This window comes from Alligator sinensis, unplaced genomic scaffold (assembly GCF_000455745.1).
Source record: "Alligator sinensis unplaced genomic scaffold, ASM45574v1 scaffold203_1, whole genome shotgun sequence".
NCBI classification, from domain to species: Eukaryota; Metazoa; Chordata; order Crocodylia; family Alligatoridae; genus Alligator; species Alligator sinensis.
Window position 1 is genome coordinate 1,372,249 of NW_005841949.1, and position 21,708 is coordinate 1,393,956.

The 21,708-nt window shown below is 50.6% G+C and overlaps 1 protein-coding gene across 10 annotated transcripts in view; it reads right to left on the bottom strand.

Annotated features, from left to right (window-relative positions):
* Positions 1–21,708, bottom strand: part of MTSS1L (MTSS1L, I-BAR domain containing) — a 107,100-nt gene that overhangs the window by 57,591 nt on the left and 27,801 nt on the right. For all 10 annotated transcript variants that reach the window (XM_025199781.1, XM_025199780.1, XM_025199779.1 and 7 more), the window contains exons 2-3: positions 17,150–17,211; positions 13,149–13,222 (exon numbers count right to left, since the gene is read on the bottom strand). In XM_025199781.1, the coding sequence (XP_025055566.1) occupies positions 13,149–13,222; positions 17,150–17,211 (136 nt within the window). The remainder of the gene's footprint in view (positions 1–13,148; positions 13,223–17,149; positions 17,212–21,708) is intronic.

The window sequence follows — 21,708 nt, forward strand, 5'->3', positions numbered from 1 at the left end:
CTGCTGTCCACAGATGGCCTGTGTGACCTCAGACAAGTATTTTTATGCCTGAAATCCCCACCTGCAAACGTAGGTAACAGCGCTGTCCTGCCTCCCAAGCATAAGTGAATATAAGTACATTGAACACAGCAACACATTAAGATACTGCAGTGATGGGGATCAGGGACGTGCCTGAGCCATGCTGGCTCACAAGAACACGACTGATTATTGCAGCAGAAATATCAAGCTCGTGTCCTGCTCTCCTAAGCCCAGATCCTCTCCCACAGGCCCCAGGGAAGGAAATTTACCAGTTCTATCAAAATTAAAGACAGGGATCTTGTGGAGTGACTGCATTATTTAGTCTCATAATTAAATCACTCATTTCTTCATGTCACTCAAGCTGCTGCAGAATTCCCATTCCATGAACCCAAGTGCCGCAGAAGCCTGCAACCTTGCTGCAGACTTTTAGTCTTGACTGTTGCAGGGCACAAGGGACCCGGATTCCATGCACAAGGGTGCACACGAGCCAATTAGGGGTGCTGCCATTTTTCTGGTATTGAATTTGGCATATGTGGATAGTAACTGCTCCAGGATATAATTATGTTTGCTTCTTCACATCATAGCACATGGTTCTGTCTCACTAACAGAACCATGCATGTGCATCTCTACAGGGCACCAGGGGAAGCTAAGTGCCATCCTCACCTCACGGTACTGCAGCAGGACAGCACAACTAATGCGCATGCAGGACTGGGGGTTTCCATTGTAAATTAAGACATTCTCATGGAAAATGCATATAGGGTGTTTGGGACAACCCTGTGCAAGTGTCTCATGGAAGGGAGAAGGACACTGTCTCCTTCTAGCCACCACAGACTAAACCCACCAGGTTGCTGTAACTGTTCGCCTTCCTTGCTCTGCAAAGTGAAGTGAAATTCATTTTTAGTGTGCTGTCTCCTTCCCATCCTCCTTTGGGTGGCCAACAATGGGCTTGCCAGGGGCTGTGGGCCAAGGTTATTTGGGTTAACAATACATCAACACACAATCCTCTTCCAAACCTGAATCATCTATTCAGTATTTGGAACTGCCAGAAAAAGTCTGCTTCCCAAACAGGCCACATCCCTGGCGATGTCTGGAGCCTCTCAGCTACATTACAGTAGCAGAACTACTGCACACACCTGACTCTAAGGGTCAGGTGTCAATCTCCTATTGGGTGGTGCTGTACAGTAGCTCTGCCCTGGGTTCAATGTTTGTAATATCACAGCTTCAAATGGCTCCATTAACCTACATGGGTCTTTAGTGCCTGAGCTCCCTGTTTATTTAAATGTTCAGTATACTGGTGGTGAACAAGAGAGCACTCTATTTGCAGTGTGAAAGAAACCTTGTCTGTACCAAGATGACAACTCAAGAGGGCTGTCAGTCATTGCATTAGTATATCTTCCCTTGTCCACAGGGAGGCATGCATGATTGACAAGCCCATTGCACCCCTTCCCCCAAATCAAGCAGGTGGCTTAAAAAATTATTTGACATTTTAAAAAGTTATTAAACTTGTAATAACTTAGGGGGGGAACACATTCTTTATTTCCCTTTTTTATTTCCCTTATTTCAGGTCTCATTGCCAAGGTTTTTCCCAGAGCCGGAAAAGCTGGAAATGTTCGAAAGAAAGAAAACGCAAGAAAGCAAGCTGAGAGATGTGTGTGTTCACCTGATTCCAGGAGCAGGAGCTTAACAAAGAAAGCAAGAACAGTACGAGGCATCCAGGGTTTGCAAGGAACAGCAGAAATAGGTCAAGGCTGAGTGCAAGTCTCAGGAGGGCTTGGGGTTCTGTTCCCACCCCTGGCCCAGATTTCTCATGGCATTTTGGGTGAGGTCAGATCTTCAAAAGGAATCTCTCCACCTTGGGTGTTGATGTCATTTGAGATCCCAGTTACAAAGGGAACATCTGGGTGCTGAAAACCTGATAGTCACGCAGATATGTATATCATCAAATCCGAGCACGCTTCCAAATCTAGGCCCAAAAGTGAGCCCCCATACCCTGAAATCTGGCCTGAAGCTCTTTCGACAAATAGGTTCTTAATTTCTCTGGGCCTCAGTTCCTCAAATTGAAGCATGGGGCAATGTTCATTTTGTCTAATTAGTTTGGGAGCCCACCAGAGCTAGAAATGTCTTTCATGGAGTGTTTGTAGAACACCTGGGACTCAAGGGCTCTGATCTCTGTGGGGGCCTGTAGGCAACACTATGACACAAATAATAATAATAATACAGTAATGATAGCGTTAAGAACTGCAGGGATTCAGGACTGGGTGCTTCAGGTAGTCAAGGAGTTTAGAACTGCAAGTCAGGCAGTCAAAAGCCAAAGACAAGAAGATTCAAAATGCAGACAACATGTTTACCCTACCTTCATGCCACAGCGATGAGCAGCACCATGAAGCATATACCCCCTCTCCCACCACATCCCAGAAATGAGAGAATGAAGCCACATTAGAGCAGCCCTGAGCATGATGCCAAGAAACACCTGTGAGACAGAGAGCCTAGAGCATGCACTCAGCGCTGCCCTGAAGCAGCCCTCATGGGTGCATTCCCAGAGTTGGTGTGTGTGGAGCAGGGGCAAGGAGGCTTTGTGGTGCTGCTCCCCGACTTGGCCCAGAAGCAGTGTGGACATGCTGAGAGTGCAGAAGAACTGGGGAACTGTTTAGAAGCTGGGATAACACAGGCTGTATTGTGCACTGACCTGGCTGCAGAGAATAAAGCTGATCCCTTTCTGAGCTGGAAGGTGCTGGGACACTAGATAGGTCAGGCAAGGGGAGTGAGTGGCAATTGCAACAATAGGCTTCTTTGCCCCCTGGTGAAGCCTTCTGAACGGGCCCTGTACCTTCCAGACACTCATTTTACTTCCAGCTTTTTGTGGCAGCCTTCTTTCTGGGAACTGCTTTGATCCACAAAGCTCACTGGTAAATCCCAGCCCGGCCACAGGGTAACAGCATCTGAAGCAAAACCCCTGGTGCTGCCAATCCCAGAGACAGCATAAAGGGCAGGGGCAGATCTCAGCTGGTGTCACTCCTGCTATCACCCACAGGAGAGAAAGAAATCCCATCTGATCGCACTGGTACAGTAGAAGGGGCATTTCCCCTCAGCACTGCTACCATCCCAACAGAACAAGGCAAACATTGTCCATAGCAAGCAAGGAGTCTTTGCTGAACTCAGCCTCCCAGCTTCGGCCCATGTGTCCATCCATGCCATCCCCTATCAAGGCCAGGAACAACTGCTCCATGGAATCCTGCATATGTAAATAGCAAAAAACTGGCCTGTGTGCATTTGGATTACTGCTCCCTGATGGCAGGACCCCAGCTAGGCTAATGTGTCAGACATCAATGGAAAGTTATGCAGTGGATGGCAGCTTTACCCCACTCTGCTGAAAACACACTGGCTGTACAGTGTTTATTTGAGTACTGTCTTTGTGAAGCAATGACACGACAACTGGGGAATTATGGGACCAGGGGCTTCACAATGGCCACAATCCTTGAGCCTCCAAATGAGTTTGACAGTGACAAAGATGGAGGCACCTGGAGCCAACATTCAAAGCCATGGTGGAGCACCATGCATGGTAAAGTAACACCTTCCTGCAAATGCATTTGAATCAGGACATGCACAGGACTCAGGGTCCTCTCCCGAGTGGCCTTTAGGTACATTCACTAGTGTGTGTACAAAGCAGCTGCACAGAGGAGGACTCTGCCCTTTGGGCCCAGCCAGAGCGTACTTTGATTCCACATGAGCCTCGTATGGTGCTGACATGCTGGGAACCATGCCCAGCCTCAGAGTTCTCAGGGTTATTCGTTGAGGGATCCTTGGGGCAGAGCATGCTTTTTTTGTGAAGTACTGGCTTGTAGGCCGTTAAGCTGCACTGTAGGTGAGCACAGGGAGCCCAGTGATGTATACTACTGACTTGCAGGATTCCTGCCCCAGACACATGATTTCAGTCAGGACTACTGATGCTCTGCCCATGTCAAGGGAAGCTCCAGCCCTCCCAAGATTTTCATGGTCAGGAGTGGGTGCAGGGGAGAAGGAAAAGAAGATGTAGAAATACAGTTGAATAACTGGCTTTTCCCCTGCCCTGCTTCCTGGGGAAGGGCAGCCTATCAGGATGGCTCACATCCCTCCCCTTAGAGGCCAACAACTCTTGTAGGATGAAAGATTAAAAAAAAAAGTAGAGAGACCCCAGAGCAGGGCAGACCCAGTCTTTCCTGTGAGCCATGGGTCAATCTGCAAAGGGGCACAGCGAGACCCTGCTGCAGCCCCTACTCAGGGCTGGCAGAGGACAGGGAGTTGCCTACAGAAGAACAGAGATGATGGGGATCTAGGCAGATGCAAGGGGTATAATTGATGGGGGTAAAACTAACTGACAAGGAGACAGCTCAATGTGGGGGTAGGTGTGCCTGCAGCAGGGTAAAAGACATCTCAGTAAGTGGGGGAACACTGGTGACGCTTAGTCACATACATACTGGGAGAGGCATTTCTTGGGGGGGACAGGGCGGGGGGATGGGACATTAAGTTAAAAGACAGAGCAAGAGCCACAACTCACTCTTTTAATAACCTTATGATTTTCCAGGGCTGGACTTGGGACTTGAGATTTGGCATCAGGCACAGCACAGCTGCAAATGGGGGTGCTCAGAGGTACTGTATCTCTGGCCCTGCAGACTATTCACAGTCACAGATATGTCCGCCTCCTCCTCCCCTCCACCACAGCAACCCCCCTTTTGGACTGATCCACCCTCCTTACCTTAAAGGCTTGACACTAAGTCAGCTGAGCTACTGCCTCCCCTAAGCTAGGGTGAGGGGAGGGGATCTGCAGGCACAGGCAGCAACTTGCAGCCACCTACAAAGGCAGACTAAGACTGGGGCACAACATCTGGTTTCAGCAAAGCTGACATCCCATGCGCACTCCTGGCATATCAGCCCTTTTGTCACCATGACCCCTTCTCTCTGGATATCTTAGGCATCCACCCAGTTCAGGCCCACAGAGTCACAGCCCAGTGTCCCACAGGCTTGCTGTACAGCTAGGGTCTCCCTCCACTCTGGGGCTCACTAATCCTTAAGTTTCTTTACCTTCAAGGCCATCACAGGTCTTTACTCCTTCTACTGCTTCTCTGAAGACTCTCCAAAGCAGCCCATGGCCTCTCCATTTGTGCCCCATTCTGCCTGGACTGGTCATAGCAGCTGTTTCTAATGGCTGTTTCATCACAGCCAGGGGAGGCAATTAGGTCCTTCATTAACTCCTTCTAGGCTGCTGGTGTCTGCGTAGGGAAGGGGTGGTACTGGTACTTACCCTGTCATATAGTCTCTCACAATCATGATTTGGCTGGGTGGCAAAAGGCTAGGTGGGTCAGCTTTTTGTGAAATAAGCACAAGGGCAAACCACCTCTTTTCCACATGCTGCTTGAAGTCCAAGAACTATCAAAATTCACTGTTTTCAGAACTGTGGCAATGCACAGCTAGAGACTTTCACTAAGATGACCCTAAGGCACAGTGACCACTAATGCTGGGACAGCGAGTGATGGAAGCAGGAATCTAAAAACACAGATCCTAGTCCCCATATTCTCTGGGGTTTATTGCCAGAGCTGGGATGGCTACAGCCAGAGCCAGAGCAATGACTGTGAAAGTTGCTGCTGCATCCCTGATGCCTTTGAAAGCTCTGCAAAAGCAGCTAGTTATGGAGGCAAACAGGTGCCAACTGCTACTAAATGCAGATCACAGGCTTCTAGGGGGACAGCAAGGGGTGGGGGGAATGTTTATTGAATGGACCCTGTCCCAGCGGGATGACAAGAAGGCGGGGGGGATACCCCTCCTGTGGCATAGGTCGCAGTGGGGCAGTCCACCACAACACCAAGAAGAAAAGTCCCAAGAACGGGGCAATCTTACCCCCAACAGGTACAGTCAGGCTGGATGAGCTGCAGAGGAGCTGAGCAACCGCGTGGTTTGTCAGCCGCTTTTCTCTGCAGCTGGGGCAGACGCGGCCTGATGACACTATTAAGGAATGCTGCCTGGCTGGGATAAAAGCTGGTGGTGGGGAAATAGCTGGGGGGACACAGCAGGGAAGGAGCTGTGAGACACCCACCCTGGGCCTATCAGAGTCCTCCCAACTGCTGCAGCGAGAGGCCGAAGAGGAACCCAGCAGCGGAGTCCGGGATACATTTAAAGGGTTACAACACCCAGGATGGTGAGGGAGCCAGGCTAGAGGAAGACGCTGAGGGATGGCAAAGTCATTGGAAGCAGGATGCATGAGTGGGGAGCAGGCTGAGGCCTCTTTCTGGAGTTTCTGTTATTTGTTTCTCTTTCATTTAATTTAAAGCCCCAGAGGCCAGGAAAAGGCCACAGGACATACGTCAAGGGCTGAGCGGACCAAGGCCGCTTGGGGACCATTGATGTTAATAGACCATCACTGGGGTCGCCTCCTCACTGGGGTCGCCTCGCCGCTCAAGTAAAACCTGTGTGGTAGAGAGGAAAACTGTTGCTAACACTAAGGGCCAGAAAGAGTGAGAGGGATCGGGGCATGATATCCAAGTGGAGTCGGACTGCCCATCGTCCAGCTGTCCCAACAGACTGGCACATGGCTGGAGTGTAGGGGAGGTGGAGCCCCAGGAGCACTCGCTGGTGATGATGCCCAGCATATCCACCCCTGCAGAAGGGAATCCCACTACTGAACATAATATTCAAGATGTGGTAGGCAAGTATCGGGGTATACCTTGTGGAGAATGCAACCTAGCATTGCGGTAGCAGAAACAGCCTCCGTGGCAGACTCTGAGCTCCTGCTTCAGGGCTGCACGAGAGAGGTTCCATGAAGCCACGTGGGTACAGACCCACAGCACCCATACTAACCAGGCTGGTCTGCAGAGAGTGGTGTAAGGTGCTCCCACCTCTAGATCCCCAATTGTTGACTGGTTTTTGGATCTGGGTGTGCCAGCTGTTAGTGATCCCTCCACATATGGTGAGTTTAATATGTTCAGGGACACCCTGCATAATCAAATCCAGTTCTGGCACCAGTGGCCTCAGGACTAGCACTTGGCTGGTGAGCAGAGTAGAGAGCTTCAGTCAGCTGGAGAGTACTAGGCTGTTGGCTGCAATTGTGTGATGTTGAATCATATCTTTTCAGACTCACTATGCGGCCATGCCTGAACCCAGTTTACCAAGTCACTGCATCATAATGCCATCTCTCTGTATGTCAATCCTTCCTTGTGCCCTTGGGCAACAAGATATTTAGCAAAATTTGCAGATACACAGGAATCTGACAGGGCCACACTGTGAATGCTTCTGCTATAGCCAATGAACTTGCAACTTCTGGGCTGTCAAATGAATGCCTTCGTGCCTATATCACCCCAGGCTCCTGGCATGGTGTGGTGCTAAGTATTACAATGCCTAAGTCCTCTGGGGGATTTAACCCTTGATGCCTAAATTCCCACCAGCAAAGTTTCCTAGATTTCTGGTGCCGGGTTTCCTAGATGTCTGCTGCCACTGTCAAGCACTTTCCAGTTCTTAAATGTGCTGAAAAGTACAGTGTTTACCTCATGCTTAAACCCCTAAAGGATTCAGACTAGATGTTCCCTGCCTACTTTGCTCAAGGGATCTAGATTTCAGTCTTCTTGACAGGCCTAAGACTAAAAGATGATGGTAAGGCCTCATTCTAAGAACTGGTCTACTTGTCAAAACCTCATCGGGGATGCAGGGCACTACAGTTCAAATCCCTCCTTTAGGAGTAGGGAAGTCCAGTTCAGGCTCTTGCCACCCCACAGCTGCATCTTTCCAGGAGGCTGCTGAATCCTTGGACAGCAAGTTTCCTTTCTTTGTGGTGTGGATGAATCAGTGGGATGCAGCTCTTGATTTCTTCAGTGACAGAGGTTTTCACCCCCTACACCCATTGATTAAGTATATATTCCATTCCTGAGCCTAGTGAAAACTCCTCGACACCCAGAACACCAGGGCTTTCCCTTTGCCTCCTGTCAAGGCTGGAGCAACTAGAAGAACTTCCATGGAGACACAAATGAGCTGCGTGTCTATCGCTGGTCTGCTATACTCCGAATATTTGCTGTTGGATTCTCCAAGCCATCACCATCGATGTGGACTACTAGTATATATGGTTTCTTACTCCTCAGAGTCTAGAGAGCTGGATCATTTCCTGAGACAGTCTCGAGATCCTGTCTGTGTGTAAATTCATCTCGCTGTGCCAGGCCCTCCACTGCCCTCCTTTTTGTAGTCACTCACAAGAGGAGAAAGTAAGCACAAAGAATCAGGCTCTTGGGAGGTGTGGTGTGAGGGGCATCCCCATTATAAACCTTGTCTACTGCAGGCCAGGCCACTCTCAGAGACCTTGTCTTCACCAGCACCTTTCTTCAGAGCTCCCATACTTGTCCTTTCTCCCGGGGAGAAGCCTCCTGGTGGGAGGCAGAGGAGGGAAAGTGAGCACAGACAGGTTGCAGCAGCTGCAGGCTTTCCACTGCTGTGCCTGCAGACAGGAGTCCCATAATAATTGCTAGTGTACGCAGACACTGGGAGGAGGCTTGGGGCGGGAAGCTGGGTTGGATAAGGCCTGGCTCCAGTGTCAAAGGAAACCATCTCTGTGCCATTGAGACTGTGCTCTTTCTGAAGGTGATTACCTAACACAGGCTGTCAACATGGGGGGAGGATGAAGGGATGGGCTGGAGGGATCAAAGAGACCCTCTCTGTGAGAGACCAGGAGTTTCCTGCCTTCCTCTGTTTCCTCTCTGTACCTGCTCTGGCTCAGCCTCTGGGGCACAGGAAGCCAAGCCCATCCTAGGAACTGCGGGTTCCTCTCTGCTCCACCAGCTGATTCTCTGCAAATAGTCTTGAATGAACAGCTCTTGGGCTTTAAGGCTGAGGTAACCAAGAACAGAAACTGCCCCTCCCCTGGCACATCCCATATTCCTCAACCGTGTGGCACTTTAGGGAACAAATACCCTGTTATTGTGAATGAGGCATCACCTTTCAACATTGTGTCCAGCTTGCTCTGGGCTCCAACACCCACCAGGGTGGGAGCTGCTACACTGTGGCAAACCTAGCAAGGCCAAAGTCTCCTGGACTGAGAGGGGGTTATAGTCAATCCCTGGGCATTCACAGTGCTCTCCCACTGAGTCCTGTCCTTCCCCATGCCTACACCATGTGGGGCTTGTGCCATTTCCTCCTCCTCAATCCCTGCCTTACCTTCCCACAGTCTCAGAGTTGCTGCTGTCTGACATGGGTCCTGTGGGGCAGTGTCACCACCTCACCCCCTCTGGGACTAGTTCACACAGGTCTAGCCCGCATCCTCTAGTCTGGGAATCTCTGTCCTTCTGTGTTCCTCTACCCCTTCCCCATTACCGCACCATCCAGCTCTTCAGCTGCCTCACCTAGCTGTGCCCCTTTCTCCCGTGTGTCTAAATCCCTTCTCTGAGCCTTGCTCTCATTGCCTCCCCACAAGATGGAGAAGATAGTGTCTTCTCCTCCCCCATTGTGCTGTCTAGGTGGTCTAGGTCCATCTAACCAGTCTTTCCAACCTGTCCCTGAATCTGCCCAGCTTTTTTATCTGTCTATCTGTCTGGTTTCTCTTCTCTTTTGTCTGTCTGTCTCTGGCTCCCTCCTGCCCTTCTTCCTCTAGCCCAGCTCCTAACACTCCTCTTCTCTCTTTTTTTCTGTCCTACCTGTCCCCTCAGGCCTGTCAGGCTTACTCTCAGACTGGTGCCCTGACCTGCTTCCTCAGTGTTTTCATGCCCGCATTTATGACTGTCAGGGCACCCCATCTGGAGGGAGCAGAACTGGCATCTGGCAAGACCCAGGATGTCAGCAGCATGGTCAGCAGCCAGAGCAGCCCTGGAGGAGGCTGGGCCTGAGCTCTGGAGGCGAATTCAGGCTCTGAGAGATCTAAGTCCTAACGGTGCAGTGGGCTAGCGTGTCTCCAGACAAATCTGACTCCACCTGGAGCTGCCATCGCTGCTTCCCCCCTGTATGGTTCCAGATGGCCTGGATCCTGAGAGTTTGGGCAACAAGCTGAGACCATCTGCTGTGCAGAAGCCACACAGTGGGAGTAGGCCCCAGCTCTGCCAACACAGGAGCTGTGTGCCCCGGAAATGCCCATGAATCCCCACCACATGCACTCCTAATCTGCTGAAGCTGACAGCAGGGGAGCGTGCAGCTTTTGAGGACTGGTGTTTATGTTTTTCCGCAGACATGTTACTGCCTGAGGGAGACATTTATGAAGCTGAGAGGTGAGAGCTGGTTTCCTGCCAGTTTCTCAAGTCCTGGGAGGAGGTGATACCATAAGGAGGCCAGATCCCAGGACATTTCAGCCCCATAACCCCTTCACCCCAGAGCAGAAGGCTCATCCAGAGCAAGCACACTGCAACTGCTGACCTGCTGAATTCATTCAAAACCTCACAGATTTGGAAGCCAGTAGGGAACATTATGATTCTCTACTCTTACATGGCTCCAGCGAACACACACACTGGGAAGCCAGCCTAAAATGAAGCTTTAGCACTGCCCTCCTGGAGAAGAGCAGTGTGATCTTCAGGTCACAAATTCAGGACAGCATGTTCAGCCAAAAGGAGAATGAGCACTCAGACTGAGCACTTAGTAGATGTGTCCTTCAAACCCAGCACCCCAATCTCAAACCTAGCATCCATTCCCACCACCTGTAGTTCACCAGTCTGAAACCAAACACTGGTTCTTTTCACCATCCCACAATCCTTTGCATCCACCAAAAGCAGGCATATTTGAGACAGCATTCATTTAGCTAGCATACGTAGCAGTAATGAAGACACAGCTGCTTGGTTTTCAGCAACCATAAAATATGCCCCAAGTTCCCAGAGAGCTGGTACAGGTAGTTCTCAAGTGCTGTGTCTTGGTTGACAAGTACACAAGGCCAGATTCAGGCTTCCTATAGGGACCAGGGCAACCTTTCACCAGGACTGAATTAAGCCTGACATATTTGTCAGCTCCCAGGCACAGTGCCTCAGAGCTAATGCTATTCTGGGGTAGCTTGAATGCATTCAAAACACTCCTATGGCCCAGGAAAAGGATCTGGCCAGTGCCCTATGGACAGCGTGTTTGTCATTGCAGCCCTCTCCTCAGCTCCACAGTGAAGCATCTGTGCTCCAAGAGCCCCAGCACAATGGCTTCACTGTGTGCGAAGGAAAGCTAACAATCCAAGAGGAAACACATACCACTGACACTGGCTGCCAGCACAACCAAGCAATCCAGCCTTTCAGCCCTGCTGGGATGGGATTTCTGTTATATGGTGGAGAGGCTGCCCATTCAGGCCTAACTCCAGTGGGTCAGGGCTCAGACTGCTTCCCGCCAGCTGGGCCAAAGTGGACAGGCCCCAGTGTCTGCACTTCAGCTATGGTCCCCACCATAGCTGGAAACCACACCTCAGTGCCACTTCCTCAGACATGCTTGGGAGACCAGGTCCTGAGCATTGTCCCTAAAAAAGTGTCTAAACCTGGCTGCTTACAAAACAAGTTGTTCTAACTGTCCCAACAATCTCAGTCCTCAGTCTGCTGTGCACATGGCCTCTGTTCTGTCCTGATCTCTTCAAACAACCCCCAGTCCCAGCTGGTCAGAGCATGGTCATGCATTAAATCCCAAATGTATTCTCTCTGCTAAACCAGACTTTGCCAGCCACACCAAAGGTAGGGGACAGAGCCAGGCCATGTCAAAGCTTACCAAATCCAATCCAATATGGAGAAGCAAGGAGGTGAGCCTGTGGCCACCTAGTTTTCTCATGGGGGGAAATAAATAAATGGCAGGGCTAATCTGTACATGCAAATGAGAAACCCTAATGCACTCTGTCACGGTGCATCTGGGAGGTTTCCACGACTTGGAAAGAAAAACCAAGAAAAAATACTCTTCCTTTATGGGCTGCTTCTTCAGCATTTCTATTGCAAAATGGCACATAAAAGGACAGTGTCGCAGGGAAGAAGATGCTACCGCAAATGAATTGTGATGATGCCTAGGAGATGAAAGCACAGAAACATGAGAGTTTATTGGCAGCATCATCTCATCACAGGCTTCCTTTTTCCCAAAACCAAATCAACCCCACCAAGAAGGTGCCAGCGAACCCTTGTATACGAGGTACCTTGGAAAAGACACCCCAGGGGATGTCACACTGTTAACCCCATCTGCCACACTGTTAAAACACCCCACCAGTAGTCTGGATATTTCTGCAGTCTCTTGCTAGTAACACACCCTAACCTGGGGTCCTGCTGAGTGCAGCTGAAGCCAGCTGTCTTAGCCAGTGCTCAACATCACCCTCCACAACATCTGACCTCCTTTCTCAGTTGTGGCCCTGATTGCTGGCTTTTCTATTTCCTGTGTCCCAATCTCCTGTAATTACACTGCACATCTGCCCACAGTTTCCTCTAATGCCCACAGACCTTTTCAGGAGATTCTCTGCCTTGGTAGTAGGCAAAGAGTAGAGGGAGGGGAACTGTGGGGTGGTAGGACGGACACCCACACCCACACACACCCACCCACCCACCCACACCCTTCTGCAGCTTAGAGCTGCCAATTCCTCTCCTCCCCCAGGCTGCAGAGAGGATGAGCCTTCTGCTGTTCAGCCTAGCATGAAGGTAACTTACAGGTGCTCTGAAGTGTATGCAGGACTTGGGGGTGGGGAAGGAGTCAAAGCAGGCTGAGACCAGCTTCTAGGCCACTGCTGGGAGAGGGTCGGTACCCCGCTGATATGACCCTACCTTGAGAGAACCTAAGACAGACTCAGCTTCTTTGCTTCTTAAGTTCTCTTAAGGGCTAGGATGAAAAGAATGGGGGGTCCTGGTGATCCTACACAGCTCAGCAGCAGAAGGCACTGCCCTTCCACCCTTCAATCCCCTCATCGGCAGCACTTTGATTAACTGCCAAGCAACATGACCACCACCACTGCCCAGGCCCAGCCCCTTTCCACCTGAAGATGCCAAACACCTTACAAACAGTAACGAAATTACCTCTCAGGACTCCTGACCTGTAAGCAAACTCCTAAGTACAGGACACAGCCTACATAGACCGTATTTCGCCTCATATGGAAAGCCTTGGGAAAACAAGTATTTGACTGGTTGGTCCAGCTGGCCCCAAGTTCTGGCCCATGATCTCTTCAGGCCTGTACCCAGACACATGGGCTTGTGGAGCAACAGTCCTACCTCGTGTGTTGGTGGCCATGTCAGCCACTTTCTGGAAGGCATCCAGGAAAGCAACAGCTGCCAGCACTGTAGTCCTAAGACAGAAACAGATGGAAATGTAAGTGAAGTGGGAGTGTGAGGGAGAGGGCCAACGCTGCTTCCCCTGATCAGTTACAGAAACATAGCACAGTCTATTGCAGTCGGTCTGACCCAGCTACAGCTAGCCCAGCATTCCCTAGCCAGCAGTGTTTCAGAGGAAGATTGGAAGATTAAACAAACAAATTAGCCCAAAGAAGGAAATTCCTTCTCAATCCCTGCATAGTTCACCCTCTGTTCCAAAACAGGGTCTTAGGTCTCCCCTACTCTAGCCAGGGCAGGCAGCTCCACTTTTGACACAGTGATTTGCAGCAGCAGGGAGTTTCACAGGGTTCCTGTTAGGGGTGGAGAGGGTGGGGAGAAGGGGGTTAAGTGAAAAATTTGCATTTGACACAGAAATACCAGTTCCATCCATGGTTTCCAAGAGTGAAGTTCTACCCCACCTCTCCTGGGCCCAAAGGACGAAGCAGCAGGCAATTAAAGAGGTCTTTGGAAGTGGAATTATAAATAGGAATGTGTCTAAGCACCAGTTGCCAGATAGAGGCAGGGTCACAGTTTGGCAAATTAAGGGTTAAAACTATGGGGATTTACATGAGAGGTGGGACTGTGGGGTCTCTAGAGGCACCCCAGCAAACACACTGTGCGGAGGATTCTCAGACAGCCAGGCCTAGGGCACAGCTCAAGGAGAAGAGTGGAGTTCAGATGAGGAGTAACGGCTACTTTCTGACTTCACCATGATCTCCTTAGGCAGTGGCCCTGGCTGGGAGACCTCTTTCAGGTGCAAGTCAAGACAGTTACTCCTTTGAAAGCAATGGTGTCACCCTAAGAGACTCACATTGTGCCCAGCCCTGCTTCACATCAGCATAACCATCTGCCTAAAACACACACTGGCTGACCAGGAAGAGAGGGGCCCAAGACAGCTCCTCAAAACACCCACCAGTTTGGAGGCTGTGCATCCCGCAAGAAAGACTGCAGATGACACCTTGCTTTGAGTGAAGCCTGGCTCAACTGGTGACATGACAGCCCCACACCCTGCCAGGACTGGGGAGAGTCTTGCTAGCTTAGAGCCTTCTCCTGCTGCTTCACTTTCACACTACAGAGATTAAACCCCATGATTACCAGTAGCCTGCCTTGGAGTCTTCATCAGCTTCAACAATCCCATTCTCCAGCCCTGCCCTCTACCCTCCCAACCCCATAGCAAAGCTCCTCCCAGACACTGTTGCACAGCTGAGACTGAATGGCTGGGAGGCAACTGACCATGGACCCATTGGGTAGCAAAGATGTACAACACCCAGCTCTACTGGGCAGAAACAGGGGTGTAATGTCCTTTGCTAAAGTACATGCCCAAGATCTTGAACATGGTATGAGATGTGCTGGTGCTAGGCTTGGGCAGATGACTCTCCTGTTGGACAACTAGTGGTAACAAGGCAGGAGCAGGCAGAGGGGGCAGGCTGTAAGCCCTGGCTTTGGGGCACTGTTCTTTGCCTTGACACCTGTGTGCAAAGACCTGCGCCTACCAGTAAGGCTACACTATATGGCTGGGGTTTCACAGATACCAAGAGGCAGTTGGCTGGGCATCTTCAAGAGCATCCATGTTCATAGTAAGACATGTTGTGGACTCTTCTATGCATGACTGAGAATTGGAAGGCGGCTTTCAAGCTGAGGCCAGCTGCAGTGGCACTGACCTGTGCCAGATTAGACTGTTACCTGGCAAGGACGAATTTCAGGGGACTGCCATGTGTTTTAGATGGTGGTATACAGAAGGCAGATTTGGACTTACAGGATGCTTAACACATTTCTGGCCAGGTTTAACATGATACTGGAGAAGTTCTGGCTCTCTCACCACCCAAGTTCAGACCTCCATGTGTTTGTAACAAAGATGTCCAGACTGTGACCCCTGTGCTAAATCCATTCCCTAGGAAACTGGAAGGCAGTGAGCTATTTTCTATTAGACATCAAAAGCAGAGTGATACCATGGCAAAAGGACCTCAGTTTAGTAAGCCAAGGCCTTCCCCATGGCACTTTTCACCTGTAGCTCTTGAAGTGTTTTACAGAGGTGGGAGAGCAGTAATACTTTTAATTTCACAGATAAGGAAACTGAGGCATTGTGTAGTCTGTAGTCTCATTTTCAGATGGGCTGAGCACCCGTAGAACTATTGACTGGTAGGACTTAAGTGAGCTCAGCCTTCTGAAAATCAGTCCTTCAGTGACTTACTCAAAGGCAAGGACTGAAGCCCAGGCTGTCTGTGTCCAGTATCCTTTCAGTGGGCCACAAGGCCTTCCATATTTACAGACTGGGTGAGCTGTATGAGTATGCCAGGGACTAGGGGGAACAAGCTACGGCTGGACCCAGGACAGAAATGCAGCAGCGCCTGAGAATGGCGGAACTAGCAAAGCCACTGGTTCAAACTAAACCCCTTCACTCAGTGTGAAATGCAAGCACCCATTTCCCTGGAGTGCACACTCCTGGGCAGTGTGCATGCCATGCCTGTCACTAGCATCAGGTCCTGGGAAGAGCAAAGCATATCCAGGAACCTATGCAAGGTAGGCAGGGCTGACACCATCCTATTTATTATCTAGTGAGGACACTCCTCCCCAGATTCACCACTGACTGACTGCCTCACCACAGTACAGTCTGTTTTGGGGAAGAAAGGGCGTGGGAGAGCTAGGCCTGGTCTGGAGGCTCAGCCTTCCTCTCACTAGGGATGGCTGCCCTCACTCCCTAGCAGGAAGGCAGAAGTTATGGAGGCCTCACTTCATTCAACCAGCATGAACGAGCCATGCTCTGGAAACAAATACCAAAGGCAAAGCATGATTCTCCTGTCACTGGCAGCAGAAAGACTATGCGATAGCCCAGGCTGCTTAAGAAGACCACAAGGGAGCACAAAGAGGGGCACTGGCAGCACAGGGGAAGCAAAGTGTCAACTGGCAAGGGGAGAGAGGCACAACAAGCATTTCTTTAACAGACTGGAGGGCTGAGAAACCAGGGAGAACCTGTGAGGTATTAACAGGGCAGCTGAGTGAGGAACAGCTCCAGCCGAAGGGCAATGAGCTAAATGGCCCCTTTATGTGGGGGGGTTGATAAGGAACAATGTGTTCCCAGAGGAGGAGGAGGAGGAGGAGCAGGAGCTTGTAGCACTGGTGAGGAGAGACTAGAGGAAAGTCCTGAAACCTGGACCTGAGGTCAGCAGGTAGCTTGAGAGCCTTTGGTAAAGGTAAAGGGCTGGAGAGCCCTGAATAACAGGCAAGAAAAGGGCCCCAACTACTGGCCAATGAACCTGGCAGCAGGAGTCTAGGCTAAGAGGTACCTTCTGGGCAACAAAGAAAGGCACAGAGGGAAGAAGAGGGTAGGGAGATGGTGCTCTAAGCACCCTCAAAGCTCGGGGCTTGTTACAAGGTAAGACACGCCCTGGGGAAACTGAGGCAGCTCACAGAGCCACTCTAAGTTCTAGCACCAGTTCCTGCTGGCAGCTCCATCTTCCAGAGGGAGCTGGAGTCTCTGCAGCAGCGTATGCCCTTGCCCCACCCTATCTCTCCTTAGCGTATGCCCAGTATGAGGTCTTGCACGAGATCCTGTCTAAGGCCACCGGGAGCAGCACTAGACAGTACCTGGACTCAGCTCAGGAAATCTCCTCACTGTACACCCCCAGAGTACCACAGAGTGGGGAACTCTCTCCCCTGGGTTTCTAAGCCTGCCTGGCACTGACTGACCAGATGGCCTCAGTCAAATTACTTAATTTTGGCCAACAGAGTTTTGTTGTGAGATTAACACCCCAGGTCTTTAGCACTTGTCACTGGCCTGACTACAAAGCAGACTTTTTAATAAAGCCATTCCGCATGGTCTCCCCAGTGCACTTTACAGCAGGACAGCTAGGTCGGTCACAGCTGCATTCAGGGAGTGCTGTGAGGAAGCCTGAGCCACTCACCTCAGCTGGGAGTGTAGCTTGGTCGCCTTCGAGTTGAAATCTTCCCAGATCGGGTAGGAGCTCTGAAACAAGAGGGAACAAGGAACAAGATAAATCACCAGAGAAGAGCTGTCACAAGTGCAGACTCTTTATACCAGTCCCACCCCTTCATCCTCAGGTGCCTTACAGAACGAACCAACTTGGCCATGAACAGACTTGAGCACACCAGCATGTGATCCCAGACCAGTACCTTCGATTAGTTCACTCAATCCCTGATGGAAGTGGGTCAGATCCCATTAGCTGAACATCCCCAGTGGTCTCTGTGAAGACCCAAATGGCATCGGCAGGGGATTATTTTAGCCCACTAAAATGCAGAACATCTCAGTACCACTGTCAGGAAGGAAGCAGGAGGAGGGCGAGTTAAAGGAGAAGGAAGAAGGCTGAGGTGAAGTTGAGGGAACATTTTGAGTTACAACGTTTTGCACTTACAACATTTATAAATTGACACCCTGTTTCAACTTTATGACATCAGTTTCGACTTTACAACTCTTGATTGGATGCAATGCCACACCAGTGAACAAGTTGGCTGTGTTGCTCATCTCCCTGGAGAACATCTGTCCAAACTTCCTTGGACACTTTCTTTAGGAAAGCAGACAAGACGCCAGAAAAACCTGCAGCCAAGACTCCTGAGAAGACTCCAGCCAAGAACCCTTCAAAAAGTCCAACCAAGATCCTTTCAAAAGACCAAGCAAAGTCACCTCAAAGAAGTCCTTCCAAATCAATATGATTGCTATTTACAATATAAATACATTAATGTAGCTATATTACTCATCTATAATTGATCGAGTACAAAATTCTGGGGTATTTTTCGTGAAAATAGAGTATGGGGCCTTGGTTCAGGAAACAATCCCCCATTTATAACATTGTTTCTTGCCCACCATGACTGACCAAGAGTCCTTTTCAGTCCAGGAGACTAACTCCTCTGGCCCAGGTTGCATGGGAACTTGTTACTGAGGCAGCTGTTGTGTGGCCATGCCTTCTTCAGTGCCAGTCAGAACTGGGATTATAACCCTGTGGGGTCCCCTCAAGTGTGATACACCTGGATACAAGCATCTCCTGCACAGCTCCAGGCAGGCTAGTCCCTGGTGGTAGACTTGAGCATCTATACATGGCTTTTATTCCAGATCAACTCTTCCTCTGGCACCCCGAAACCTAGTGAGACTCAATGCAGCTGTAGGACGCAGGGCACATAAGAAATCTGAAACAAAGTGCTCTCCTGGACAAGGAACACCACCAAGAACATGGAGTCTCTGCCAGACTCATCCAGCACATATCTCCTGGAGACAGAAGTGTGGGGCTGGAGGCATGGCTAAGCCTCAAGCAGCTTAGCCCTTACTTAATTGCTCAGGGGGTCTTGTAACAGGAGACAGTCTCTCTGAGCAAGGCCTATGTCTGAAGAGACCAAGAACCTCTGCTCTCTCTGTACTGGCTGATGTGAAATGGGTTGAGGCACTTGGCTCATATTCCCTGATCATAAAGAGCAATCAATACGGTTGCCACTAGCTAGCACCTGTGTGGGCTGGGGGAGCGAGGGGGGAAGGGACAGGGGACTCAACTCAGTTCTCTGCCCTCTCTGAAGACGGTTCTTCTCAGCCAAGTCTGAGGCACAACTCAGTGTGGGGAAACTTGCCTTGCTGCACATTCTTTGTGAACCAAGGGCTCCAGGCTACAAAATAATGCAGCACTTTCTGACGGCACTAGATTCCCTGGGCCAGGTCCCACTGGTATAGATCAGCATAGCACCAGAGACGGTGCTGAAGTCCAGGGAGCTGTGTTGGACTGCAGCAGTTGAGGGTCCAGAGAAGGGCCACTCGTATGGTTAGGGGCTTGCAGACCAAGCCCTACGAGGAGAGACTAGAGAACCTGGACCTTTTCAGTCTCCGCAAGAGAAGGTGGAGAGGCGACCTTGTGGCTGCCTATAAGTTCATCACGGGGGCCCAGAAGGGAATTGGTGAGGTTTTATTCACCAAGGCGCCCTCGGGGGTTACAAGAAATAATGGCCACAAGCTAGCAGAGAGCAGATTTAGATTGGACATTAGGAAGAACTTCTTCACAGTTCGAGTGGCCAAGGTCTGGAACGGGCTCCCAAGGGAGGTGGTGCTCTCCCCTACCCTGGGGGTCTTCAAGAGGAAGTTGGATATGCATCTAGCTGGGGTCATCTAGACCCAGCACTCTTCCCTGCCTATGCAGGGGGTCGGACTCGATGATCTATTGAGGTCCCTTCTGACCCTAACATCTATGAATCTATGACCTTGCTGCTGCTGCTTACACATCTTATAAGAGAGGATCAGTTCCCCGAGTCAGTGACCAAAGCTCTTGAGGACACGAAACAACCAGAGACCACAACCTGCCACGGTCTTATGAGTGACAGTGGAAATGATCCAGACACCCCTTGGACAGGCACAACCAAAGGAGGAGGGCTGGGATGATGGGAGGCTGTGCACAATACAAATAACATCCCCTTCAGTTCAGACAGTCTTTGGCCAAGCCAGTCACAGTAACAGGGAGTAAATGTGGGTTTAGGTGAGATGAGGGTACACTGCAGTCTGCAATAAGTGGTGTCCCTGATATTCAGACAGGGCTCAGAGGAACAGCAGCTGCTTGTAGGCAGAGCCCCTCCATCTCTTGACAATGCTGTGTCATTTGAAGAGGACTGCAGATTGCTTAGCTGATGCAGTCACGGAGCAAGTCAGCATCCATAAGATGAATGCACATGCATAAAAGTAAGTTATTTAGCATATCTTGTCCCATAGCTCCCCTGAGTGACAGGCATTAAGAGCACATTACAGAGGGATGTAGGATGTAGCTGTGTTGATCTAAGGACATTGGCAGACAAGGTTCTTTGGGTGAACCTGATATTTTTTATTAGACCAACTTAAATAGTTGGAAAAAAAATTTAAGCAAGCTTTCAGGTTCAAAAACCCTTCGTCAGGCTAAGGAAGTTTCTGCAGTTGGTGTGTGCTCTTCCTGGATGCAATGAAAATGGAACTGGGAGATGGAACTGGGACTAGCTACCCAGATCAAGGACAACAAGAAGTCCTTTTTTAAATACATAGGGGGCAAAAAGAAGGTACCGGGCAAGACACACTAGGAAATCTGGTTGTCGCACCTTGACGACAAGGTTAACCGATTTAATGATTTCTTTGCCTCCATTTTCCTGAGCAGGGACCAGATCAGCCCATCCGCCGGGACCCCGTCAGGCCCCGGGGGAGGCGCACCCAGGCCTAGGGTCAGTGAGGATCTAGTCAGGGAACTTCTGGAGGGACTGGACGTATTTAAATCAGCTGGTCCTGACGACCTCCACCCCAGAGTGCTGAGGGAATTAGCAGAGGTCATCGCGGGACCCCTGGCACGGCTTTATGAGCACTCGTGGTGCTCTGGTGTGGTGCCAAGGACTGGAAAAGGGCCAATGTGGTTCCCATTTTCAAAAAAGGGAGGAAGGAGGACCCAGGAAACTATAGGCCAGTTAGTCTTACCTCGAGCCTGGGTAAGCTTTTTGAGAGAATTATCCTGGCACATGTCCATGAGTGGCCAGCAGGGGAGGTTATGCTTAGGGGCAACCAACATGGGTTCATTAGAGGCAGGTCCTGTCAGACCAACCTGCTGGCCTTCTATGACCAGGTCACAAAATCCTTAGATGCAGGGGTAGCAGTGGATGTAGTCTTTCTGGACTTCAGGAAGGCCTTCGACACTCTCACCCCATTCTCAATTTAAAAAACTAGGGGACTGTGGCGTTGACACCTACACAGTCAAATGGGTTGCTAACTGGCTGGAGGGTCGCACTCAGAGAGTGGTGGTGGACGGGTCATTTTCGACCTGGAGGGATGTGGGCAGTGGGGTCCCCCCAGGGCTCGGTCCTCGGACCCACGCTGTTCAACATCTTCATCAGTGACTTGGACAAGGGGGTAAAGAGCACCCTATTCAAATTTGCTGACGTCAAATGTGGGGGGATGTGAGCACACTAGAAGGGAGAAATACACTGCAATTGGACCTGGACAGGTTACAGGCGTGGGCAGATGAGAAAAGGATGGGTTTCAACACTGACAAGTGCAAGGTGCTGCACCTGGGGAGGAAGAACCAGCAGCATACCTACAGGCTGGGGAACTCCCTTCTCGTCAGTGCAGAGGCAGAAAAGGATCTTGGAGTTATTATTGATGCCAAAATGAACATAGGCCGACAGTTTGGGGAAGCGGTCAGGAAGGCCAACCGTACCTTGTCATGCATCCACAGATGCATCTCAAGCAGGTCCAAGGAGGTGATCTTCCCCCTCTATGAGTCACTGGTCAGGCTGCAGTTGGAGTACTGTGTCCAGTTCTGGGCGCCGCACTTCAGGAGGGATGTGGACAGCATTGAGAGGGTTCAGAGGAGGGCCACTCGCATGATCAGGGGGCAGCAGGGCAGGCCCTACGAGGAGAGGCTAAGGGACCTGAACCTGTTCAGCCTCCCCAAGAGCAGGCTGAGGGGGGATCTAGTGGCCTGCTACAAACTAGTCAGAGGGGGCCAGCAGGCATTGGGGGAGT